Consider the following 12,235-nt stretch of genomic DNA (forward strand, 5'->3'; position numbering starts at 1 on the left):
ATTGTAAATGATCTACGCATGCACAGTACGCACGCCCATGTCACGTGTGACGTTATAAGCCACTATCATGCAGCAGCCAGAGCACATGTGATGAGTGGTCTGAACTGTGTCACAACCACCTGGAGTTCTGTCCTCTGTGCACACATACAGCTAGTAGGAGGTGTACAGGGTTGTATGGATGGAAGGTATTGGGAATAGGGAGGTGATTGGTGGTTGCTGCAATTTGTTTATATCTTGTCATTTGTAGATAATAAAGTGTATGATATTATCTATATCATTGGGTCCTGGAAAAGTTGAAATTCGTCCCTGGAAAATAAACATCACATTGCATGGTTGTAGATCTTTCGGAGTCTAATGATCCAAGGCTCTATGTTGATGTTCTTGGCTGTACGTTGCTGTTACCAGTTTTCCAATGGCGGTGATGTGGTCACTGGCTGCAGCAGACGCTCGCTCACGAAGGTGAAGCCATAGAATTTCTCCTGCTCCTCTTGAGTTATTGGCTTCTCGTGTTGAAATTGAATGGATGCATCCCCTGGCAGTCCTTCACCCAGACTTTTCTCAGACATCTGATGTTCTAGTGGAAATGGTGGGGGTGACTTTCCTTCTTCTGTCTTCTTCCAATTCACGGCCATTAAAAATGGGTGCTGTTTGATGTGACTTACTAGCCTCATCCGATTCTCTTGGTTTTTGCAAAGGAACTGTAAAGAAGAACAAAATATAATGAGAATCAATGAAACAACTTGAACAATATCTGAACAATAGAAACCCCTTTTAACATTTTATTCTGATGGTTATATATTTCAGTTTCCTTAATTTTGCTTTCTGACCTGCTACTGTGTCCTGATTGGATGGTGGCATGGTGCCTTATTTGTGTCATATTTGGAAGAGTTTTTAAAGAAAAAAAACCCTGATATTTTGTATTTAATTGTTATGAAGAATGTATTAAAAATTATCTTTTTATAAATCTGCAACTGCTATGATTTTTTTCTTATGGCAATGGCAGTTCCAGGGGAGTTCTGTATGCTGTCTGTGTAAGGAGTGTCCCCAGAAATTGAATTGACGGCACGTGCAATTGGCCCTGTCACTATCCAAGGGAACCACACAGATTGTGAATTCAAGTTAAACACATCCTCTGCAGTTTGGATTTTTAGAGGACACAAGGGCTTCTGCTTTCCTTTTGACGGGTGAATGCAGATCCTTCCCTTAAGCGATAGTATTGCTATGACCCACATCAATGTGTGTCAGTAAGAATAGGAAATCGTGTTTTCAAAAATCTGATTAAGATATATGTACCCTGGAAAGGAGTTTGTCCCTTAAAAGATGCAAAAGCTGTGTGTGTACTTACACTTTTTATGATGTCACGGAGGTTGTCGTCCATGTCTTCTGGATAATTCGGTTCCGTGGTGGTCACTTTCTCCACTATTTCCTTTAAGGGCTCATCACCGCTAACAAACGGATGTCCCCCGCACGCCATCACATAGACTATTATTCCCAGGGAGTAATAGCCAGCCATGCCAAAGTATGGATATTTCAGATGAATCTGTAGAAACGTAAAGGAGAGAAAGATGGATTAGCTTATTGTCAGGCCAGGCAGAGGACAAAGATGACTCGTTGCTTGTATATGCCATCTACGAAGCATCCCAGGAGTCCCACAATTGTGCCGCTACACCAGCAGTGCTGAGTGGAAGAGGTCAGGGGTGGTTTGGAAGAGGCCATGGGGGTGCTGGAGCTGAACCCCCCAGTGTTCCCTCATCTGCCCCCCTATCCATGTCTGCCCCCCCCATCCATGTCTGCCCTTACCCCCCCCCCACCTCCCTTGTCCGTGTCTGTAACCCGCAGTACATGGAATGTCCCGGCGTGGGAGAGGGAGAGCAATGCAGGAACCTGTGATCAGATAAGGTGGATGTGGTAGGGGGGTTAAGCTTACACTGCTATGTCCAGTAACGGGAAAGGATGTATTAATGAGGGGTTAATACTACTGACACCAAAGCATGGAGCTGCTTCTTGCATCCGCTGACACCAGTGCTGGGGCTTATTATTGCATCCACTGACACCAATGTTGTGAGGTCATTATTGTATCCACTGACACCAATGCAGGGGCTTATTACTGATACCAGTGCTATTGGATATTCTTGTGTCCACTGACACCAGTCCTGCTGGTCGTTGTACTCCAACTTCTTAAGTTATTTCCCTTTATTAAATATCTTATGCACTATTCAAAAAAAAAAAACCCCACCAATAATCCTCACAGCATCTGTGCGATATACCCCTGATAACACTGACTCATAAACGAATGATATTCAGCACTATAATTATTCCTCAAGTAATACTCCTCCTGTATATACAATCATTGCCCAGCATTCCTCCACTGTTAACCACTTGCCCTCCAGAGGATTGACCCCCTCCCCCCTTCCTGACTAGGCCATTTTTTGCGATACGGCGCTGTATTGCTGCACCCAAATGAAATATATATCCTTTTTTTCCCCACAAATAGAGCTTTCTTTCGGTGGTATTTTATCGCCTGTGCGTTTTTAAATTGTTTGCTCTATAAACAAAAAAAGGCCTACAATTTTGAAAAAAAAAAAAACTATATTTTTGACTTTTTGCTATTAAACATATCCAGTAAAAAAATTTAAAAAAAAATCTAATTTCTTCATAAATTTAGGCCAAATAGTATTCTGCTACATGTCTTTTGCTAAAAATCCCAATACGTGTAAATTCATTGGTTTACGTGAAATTTATAGCATTTAGAAATGGTGATATATATACTGGAATTTTTTTTTTTTTTTTTACTAGTAAAGGCAGCGATCAGCGACTTATAGCGGGACTGCAGCGGGCATTCTTACACTGGGGGGGAACTGCAATAGGAAGAAGGGTCAGCCGCACACCGGCGGATAGATTAATATATAGTTTGTATTTATTAATCCATAGGACACAGAAAACACCAGGACATGAATACAGGACCTGTTAACACGTTTCACACGATCTCATGCTTAATCATAACTGGGGGGAACTGACTTGGTGTCGCTGACATCCCCAGTGACACCAATACAGTGATCAGTGCTAATAACAAGCACTGACACTGTACTAATGGCAGTGGGCAGGAAGGGGTTAACATGAGGGGCGATCAAAGGGATAACTGTGTGCTGTGTGTGTTTTACTGTGTGCTTTACACTGCAAGCACTCTGCTTTGTGTGGCTCTGATACTCGGAGATCGCCGGGTGACGGTGGGGAATCACCGGCTGGGACCCGGTGATTGATATCCAGCCAAGGCCATGAATGGCACCCCTATCCTGAACTGCAAAATCACATATACACACACGTGATTTTGCGTACCCGTGCCGCACTGTGGCAGTTTTTCTGCTATAGGGAGGCGCAGAAGTGGTTAATAAGGTTATCAGGGTAGTACAATCTTTGAAGAGTAAAAGAAAAATCTAAATATTTAAAAAAAATTAAAGTACAACTAAATGGCAAAGCTTTTTTTTTAGTTTTGGACAGAGTGTAGAGGGATTAGAACCTCTGTCAGTTTTTATTGCTGTTTCCCACTTGGGGAGATTTTCCCTCTCTATTTGTCCTGTTAACCATTCTCACTGAAAGTAAATGAAAACCCCAAAATTTTGGTTTTCCCCAGAACAGGAATAGAGGGGAAATCTTTCAATAGGGACACTCGTTCTGGGGGGTCCCGAAGGAATTTGCAGGGATTATCTCTCACTTCCTGTTTTGGCTATGAGAACAGGAAGTGAAGGTAAATCTCCCCAATGGGACACAGATGGCAAAAACTAAACAGACCGGGGTTTTAACCCTCCCTTATTCTATCCAAAATTTTCTAAATTATGTCAGAGTTCTCCAATATTCATGCTTGTGCCAGAAGTGTTTCAATCCATAAAGTGCTCCACAGGACTCTTTCCTTGTCCTTTCCCTCACCCGTATTTGTGAATGACGCTCTTCCCAATGGAGAGAAACTCGCCAGACATTAAACCCCTTTATTTCTATTGGGTCTAACACACCCCGCAGTGATGACCTCTGTCCCTCTTTGCCAGTACAACCACCGCCAAAAAATCTTCTATTACTATCCTCCTTTATGCTTTCATACCCAGAAAACAAACAAGGACCAGAGGGTGCCATAGCATAAAGCCTTTTATGACAACACGGAAACAGCCTAAACATTGCACTCACATTAGTGTATGCCTGTATCCCGGCACTCGGTGTGTACACACCTAATCCTGTACAGACATCGGCTCCACCAGGCTGGTGAATATGGGTGAGGTACAGGACAAGGGAAGAGTGTTGTGGAGCACTTTGTTTATGCATTGAAAAGTTCTTGGACAACTGTCAATATTGGAGAACTTGACACTAATTGGATTGCTGTGCAGCACTTTAAAGCAATTTGGACATTATTTTCAATTTATTTGAAATATTTAGATTTTTTTGTATCTTTCGTTGATTGCTATTGCACTGATCACTTTATTAACACTGGAGGAATGCTGGATTATTATTGTACACATTTCTTGGATAAGAGGTGGCTGCAAGTGTTATGATCTGGCCTTAAAGTGTTACTAAACCCAGGACCCTGCATTCATTCTTTCTGGTCTCCCACAGTACACACTACATGGAAATGCAATTATTTTAGTAAATATAAACTGCCAAAAACCTTATCTCATCAGCAGTTATAGTAGTCTTGTGACTTCTATCAGTGTTCAGCAGTGCACCAGTTAAAGCTTGTAGGAGGAGTTTCTTTCTGCTCTTGGAGGGTGCAGAACCCTTGACCTCTGTCTGGACAATGCTGATTGGCCCTGTACTTATCACATGCAGGCTCCCCAGAAAAGAAAAAAAAACCCTCTCTAGCAATACACACTAAATTGAGCATGTGCACTCTCCCCACCATATCAGGAGATAAGAAGGGGACACTGGAAGAAAGGGAGAATCAGAGAAGTCAGGATCAGTCAGCCTTTTTACACAATTAAGAGGATTATCCTCTTAGGTTCTACAGTGAGTATATCAAGCATGCTTTACTGCATATACAGGCGGATTTTACTGTTTTGGGTTTAGTAACAGTTTAACATTAAAAGAACTTTATTGTTATGAACATCAGATATGAAAAAAATAAATGGAGGAACATGGTACATCAATAACACGTGTTACAACGGTAGGAAATTACATAGGTTGCAACTAGGAACATTTCCAGGAGACGATTGGTGCAACAAATTAAGATAAAATAAACAGCAAACGTAGCACAGATCAAGCAACTTAGCTAAGTGCAGATATTGAATGCCCGGGGTAATAAGGGCTTTATGTGGCTCTTGGGGCGCAATTCCTCTAAGTAATTCAAGGCATTATTTCCTTCTACTGACACCAATGATAAGGCACTCTTCTTTCCTCCAACACCAACAGTGCAGCAAAGTTCCTCTGATTGATGAGAAAAGTGGGGCCCTATTCCCTCCACTAACAAAACTAAACAATGGGCCATACATTCTTACACTGATATAAACATTGGAACAGTATTCCTCCCATTGGTATCTAACATGGAGCACTAATCTTCCCACTGACACCAATGATGAGGCACTATTCCTCCCATTGACACCAAGGATAAGGCACTGGTCCTTCCACTGACACCAAGGGTGAGGCACTGTTCCTCTCACTGACACCAAGGATGAGGCACTGTTCCTCTCACTGACTACAGACACTACATACTTTTTTACTCCCACTAACCACCAAGTCTGAGGCATTTTCTTCTCCCACTGGCCCTCCTAAAATCTAAAGAACAGTAAACTGGCCCTTTGTTTAGAAAGTTTGGGGACCCCTGCTTTAGAGTATAGCTAATCCTTAGATCTGGTTGCTGAATTAGATTTCATGTTAGGATTTTTTCCTTTTTACCTGCTGATCCTGCCAGCTGACATGAACACGGAGTCTGCAGCTCAGTGTACATTTTTCAATAGAACAAGCTCTACTGCAAATGTAGTAGTTAGAGGGTTGCAACAAAGCAATTACCACAGATAAAATTATTACATAAAAGTAAGCACCTCTATCTAAAAAAATGGAAAAAAAACTTGTAATTGCTTGTGTAGCAGCGTGAACTGAAGTTTGGCTTCAGTTAGTATATTTAAATCTGCTAGTCCATCTAACACCCCCTTCCCCCAGACCAGGGGTCTGCAACCTTTAAGACATAAAGAGCCACTTGGACCCGTTTCCGAGAGGGAAAAAAAGACTGGGAGCCGCAAAACCATTGCAACATTTAAAACAAATCCGACACTGCATATATTGCGAAAAGCGCTCTGGTCATGAAGGGGGTTTAAGGGCCCAGTAAGCAAAGGGTTAACCAGGGCCACAGTGTATCGTCATAATCACAATCATAGCCTTAGGTCAGTGGTGGGCAACCTTTTTTTTCAACTGAGCCAAATCTCGCCAAAACCACGATTGAAATTTATTTTGAGAGAAACATTTTTAAAACTGAAAATACATCCCCCATATAGTAATTCATCCCCCATATAGTAATTCATCCCCCATATAGTAATTAATTCATCCCCCATAGTAATTCATCCCCCATATAGTAATTCATCCCCCATAGTAATTCATCCCCCATATAGTAATTCATCCCCCATATAGTAATACATCCCCCATATAATAATTCATCCCCCCTATAGTATTTCATCCCCCCTATAGTATTTCATCCCCCGTATAGTAATTCATCCCCCATAGTAATTCATCCCCCATAGTAATTCATCCCCCCTATAGTAATTCATTCCCCCTGTGTCAATCCACTTACCTTTGCTCCGCGTGTTCCTCTAGCTGTGTTCCCGCGCCGTTCTGGTCTTCAGGGCGGACTGTGAGAGGAGAGGAGTTCGTCACGCTGCCCCGCCTACATCCTGACAGCCAATGTTTGGAGGAGGGAGGGGAGCGGGCGCCCGGCACATAGAAGAGCTGCATTAAAAGAGCCGCGGCTTGCCGACCCTATTGCCTGTCACCTGGTGGGCAGTGTGCTCCGGAGCCGCAGAAAAGGTGAAAAAGAGCCGCATGCGGCTCCGGAGCCGCGGGTTGCCGACACCCGCCCCAGACTGACCATGCTGCTGTCCATGGGTGTACCTGTGCTTCTTTGTCCAAAGTGGGGGCACGCTAATACAGCAGGTGTTACTGACCAGATCATTAGATGAAAACAGAGGGAGAAAAAAAAAACAACAAAATCTATTGCAGCCACCACATCTAAGGATTGGTATGCTGCAATATACACTGCTCACAAAAATTAAAGGAATACATTTTATTCAGAGTATAGCATCAAGTCAATTAAACTCCTGAGATATTGATCTGGTCAGGTAAGTAGCAGAGGGGGTTATTAATTATTTTCAGCTGCTTAAGTGTTAATGAAGTTAACAGGTGCACTAGATGGGCAACAATGAGACGACCCCCAAAATAGGAATGGTTTTACAGGTTGAGGCCACTGACATTTTTCCCCCTACCCATCTTTTCGGACTGTTTTTCACTAGTTTTGCATTTGGCTAGGGTCATTATCACTGCTGGTAGCATGAGGCAATACCTGGACCCTACAGAGGTTGCACAGGCAGTCCAACTCCTCCAGGATGGCACATCAATATGTGCCATTGCCAGGTTTTCTGTGTCTCCCAGCGCAGTCTCAAGAGCATGGAGGAGACAGGCAGTTACTCTAGGAGAGCTGGACAGGGCCGTAGAAGGTCCTTAATCCATCAGCAGGACCGGTATCTGCTCCTTTGTGCAAGGAGGGACAGAATGAGCACTGCCAGAGCCCTACAAAATTATCTCCAGCAGGCCACTGGTGTGAATGTCTCTGACCAACCAGAAACAGACTTCATGAGGGTGGTCTGAGAGCCCGACATCCTCTAGTGTACCCTGTGCTCACTGCCCGGCACCATAGAGCCTGATTGGCATTTGCCATTGAACAACAGAATTGGTAGGTCCCTCACTGGCGCCTTGTGCTTTTCACAAATGAGAATAGGTTCACCCTGACCACATGGGGCAGACATGAAAGAGTCTGGAGAAGCCGTGGAGAATGTTATGCTGCCTGTAACATCGTTCAGCATGACCGTTTTGGTGGTGGGTCAGTGATGGTCTGGGGAGGCATTTCCATGGAGGGATGCACAGACCTCTACAGGCTAGACAATGGCACCCTGACTGCCATCGGGTATCGGGATGAAATCCTTGGACCCATTGTCAGACCCTACGCTAGTGCTGTTGGTCCAGGGTTCCTCCTGGTGCTCAAAAATGCCTGGCCTCATCTGGCTAGAGTATGTAGGCAGTTCCTGGAGGATGAAGGAATTGATACCATTGAATGGCCCCCACACTCGCCTGACCTAAATCCAATAGAACACCTCTGGAATATCATGTTTCGGTCCATCCAACACCGCCAAGCTGCACCTCAGACTGTCTAGGAGCTCAGTGATGCTCTGGTCCAGATCTGGGAGGAAATACCCCAGAACACCATCCGTCATCTCATTAGGAGCATGCCCCAACTTTGTCAGGCATGCATACAAGAACATGGGGGCCATACAAACTACTGAGTACCATTTTGAGTTGCTGCAATGACATTTCTGCAAAATGCCCTAGCCTGCCGCATCATTTTTTTCACTTTGATTTTCGGGGTCCTCTGTAGGTTGATAATTTTAATTTCCATCAAACGATGGGGCATCCTTATGTTCCCAACACATTACCCAGTTCACATCAGTATAGATATCCAGCATGAGATTTTTTCCCATTGAGATCTGATGTGTTTTCAAAATGTTCCTTTAGTTTTTTTGAGCAGTGTATTACATTTTTGGTTTTGGGTTTAATACAACTTAAAGTTGTAAAGTGTTGATTTTTAAATAAATTGTGATAAACAAAATAACCACAAATAATATCGCAATCCTAAATTAAATCAATAAATTAAATTGCACAAATATATATAACCACCAAATATGTGCAAGTTAATAGTGCAATAACATAAATAAGGGATCTCAATATAGTCCATTCAAAAAAAGTCCATATATCAATGATCCTCAATCAATGAAGTACTGAGATCCTCCTTCATCAAATGTGATATTCAGTGCTCAAACACCCCATCAAATTGCACACTCACCATGTGCTAGTAATTAACCAGCATATTAGTATATATCCAGCATTCACCAAACAGACTCCAAGAGAAGATCCTCATGTGTTGGCAATCAATCAGCATATCAATATATAATTGATAGCATTTGTTACATCAGAGCTCAGAGATAGAGAGAAAACAGGTGGCGCACACACCTAGTGCATTAGCCAAGGTTTATTGTAGGAATTAAATCATAAAAACATACTCACAGATGAAGCATGTATCTAAAAAGCATAGAAAAATGACAATGGCCACAACGGCGGGCAAGGTGTTCTCACTGTCAGTGCGGTCAAATGGCTGACCTGTAAAATAAGCAGGGCTCTTACTTCACTTTCCATTCATCGTGCATCAGCATCAGAGGTTGGTCATCAGCTCTGAGGAAAGGGATTCGTCCCCGAAACGCGTCAGCAATTTGACCGCACTGACAGTGAGAACACCTTGCCCGCCGTTGTGGCCATTGTCATTTTTCTATGCTTTTTAGATACATGCTTCGTCTGTGAGTATGTTTTTATTATTCTTTCACTCCTACAATAAACCTTGGATAATGCACTAGGTGTGTGCGCCACCTGTTTTCTCTCTATCCAGTGGCTGATTTCCCCGTCTGAGGAGGGCTGCACCCCTGGAACATTTCCTTTTGGTTGTCGCTGTCCTGGTACCCTTGGCTTCCCTTTTGGCTGTGCATATCCTGAGGCGCTGGAGAGTACATACGCTATCAGAGCTCAGAGCCCCGTATCCAGCGTCTCACCAGCCTGCCTGCACTCAAGATGGCAATAGTGCGATCACGTGATCTGGACACGTGCGTCGGCCTGCATGGTGACATCACCGGCTAGCCACACCCTGGTGGTGGTTATATATATTTATGCAGTTTAATTTATTGATTTAGTTTAGGATTGCGCTATTATTTGTGGTTATTTTGTTTATCACAATTTATTATTATTTACAGTTTTTTAATAATAGCAGCACCTATTAATTATATCCACTCTCTGTTATATTGGCGCAATGATGTTGGTATAGGAGGAGTGTCATACTCATAGAGACAATTTTTTGGTGACTAACCTTATAGTGTTTTTTTCTGTTGATTTTTTAACTTGTATTTACAGGTAAGCCTATAATAAAACTTACCTGTAGGTACTGTAAATATCTCCTAAACGTGCACCATTTAGGAGACATTTAATTGTAAAGCAGCACCGGCGCATGTGCCCTGAAGGAACAGTATGCCCGTACCGTTCCTTCAGAGATGTGTGCCACAAAAAGTGACTCCCATTGCTTTACTCTGCAAGAGGAAAGGCACAGGTTTGCTTAAAGCTTTGAGCAAGAGAATGCCAGTCAGCTGTGGTTTTTCTGAAGCTTTTATTTTTGTGTGGCAGGGCAGATGAGTGGGTTTGGGCAGCAGTGCACCGTTTGGAGTTCCTCCCAGACCATATTGTGATGGATGGGAACCAGAATCTCCGTGAATGACCTGACAAGGACAGGTCGTGGAAACCACTGCTGTTTGAGGCCATCACCAAGTAATATTGCCAGAACAGGGCTCCTTTGGTTACCAACCCATTCTTTGATATTCACACAGGCATTGCTGAGCTTATAGGTAAGTCTTACAATCTTAAAAAGACCTGAATCTGTATTTACATTCCATATCCTCTTTGGAAGATTGAGTTTGCACTTTATAATATCCCTTGTGAGATCATCGGTATGCATATGAACCCAGTTAACAAGGTCTGTTGCCGTTTCTGCAGGAGGACGGACTGTCCCAAAAGGGCAAGTCCTTTGAAGACTGAAAGCTGCCATTCATTAGTTTTAGCACCGGTGTTTGTCCCAAGTTGGCATGTCTCAAGGAAAGCCTTGGACCAAACACTGTTGGGAAAAAGCTTCATGTGAACGGACCTTTTTTAGGTCAACGCTATTTTCTGGAAAAGCTTTTGTAGCACTTTAATAGTGAGCAGTTTAATAAAAATTGCAACTTGCAACATTTATCCCGCGGAAAGGGTCCAATAAAAAAAATGTCCTAAAGTATTCAACTGCAGTGTTTAAAAACATATTTTCCAACTGGGGAATAGTTGGGGCTGCAGAGGATGACTTGCAAAAGCACATGGGGCCCAAAAACATCAGTCTACTTTAAATGTAACCAAGGACTTCAGGTGATGGATCCATGCTGTTTTTGCACATATAACAATAATGGTTTTCATTCTTGAAGATTTTAAAAAAATATTTGTGGAAATGTTGCAATAAAGTTTTTCATAATGCTTCTAAATTTTGCAAGAAAAGGCAAAAAAGTTTTCATTATTGGATTATTTTGGTCTCTATTTTTCTTAATTGAATGTGTTCAGGGAATATTCACACCAAAAAAGAAACATTTTCTATCTCGACGATGGTTCTATGTTTCTTGTGTGTACTCTTGCTATTCTCTTTATTTTAGTCATTACTGTTCATGGACACGAATATTATTCTTCTGGGGTAAAGTTTTTTTTTTTTTTCCCCCACACATTCTCAGTACCAACAGTTTATATTTTTTAATGGATGAGAAATACATTAAACTTCAATTTATCGTCTGTTGAGGAGTTTCCCAAATTTTTCATCCAATTTTTTGGCTCAAAAAAGTCACAACCGTTTATGGATTTGTGCCCATTAACTTGAAGAAAAACGAACTGTCCAAATGACAGATTTTCAAATGCTTTTTCGTCTAGTGTATGGGCACCATAAGGCGTTCCTAAAACAAAATTTATTCACATATCTCTTTCCATCACATATCCCATCTGAACATGGAAGGCCTTAAAGAAGAAGTAAACCCAGCATTTCCTATTCCTGATATGTGCCTGCTGTACCATGTATTTGTATGCACCATGTATATAAAAAAGTATCCTGTTCTCTTTGTATTTCTTCCTTTATGTGAAATTCCTGGTGTTCCTGCCAGTCCCTCTGCTTTCCTGTTAAAACTGACCACACTTGGTATGAGAGCGCAGCGTCGTCAGTTCTCTAGCTGTGCTGGGAACTCAGTCTGCTCTCCTCCATTGATCAGACTTGTCCTGACACCCCTATTCCTACACCGCCATTTACTGGGAACACCAATGTGCTGATATTTCTCCACCTTCAGCTGAGAACAGAGGGTATGTGATCACTTATAGAAAAGGGGAAAGAAAGGTATTT

At 42.4% G+C, this 12,235-nt stretch overlaps 1 protein-coding gene across 1 annotated transcript; it reads right to left on the reverse strand.

Annotated features, from left to right (window-relative positions):
- Window positions 1–398: 398 nt before the first annotated feature.
- On the reverse strand, window positions 399–1,513 carry LOC149463168 (protein kinase C delta type-like). Its single transcript, XM_089675916.1, has 2 exons — window positions 1,346–1,513; window positions 399–698 (listed from the first exon to the last, which is right to left on the reverse strand). The coding sequence occupies exons 1-2, from the start codon at window positions 1,511–1,513 to the stop codon at window positions 399–401; spliced, it is 468 nt and encodes a 155-aa protein (XP_089532042.1).
- Between the last annotated feature and the right edge of the window lie 10,722 nt (window positions 1,514–12,235).

The sequence above is a fragment of the Staurois parvus genome, unplaced genomic scaffold (assembly GCF_062004578.1).
Source record: "Staurois parvus isolate SC_StPar_1 unplaced genomic scaffold, SC_StPar_1.0 ptg000159l, whole genome shotgun sequence".
Lineage (NCBI taxonomy): Eukaryota > Metazoa > Chordata > Amphibia > Anura > Ranidae > Staurois > Staurois parvus.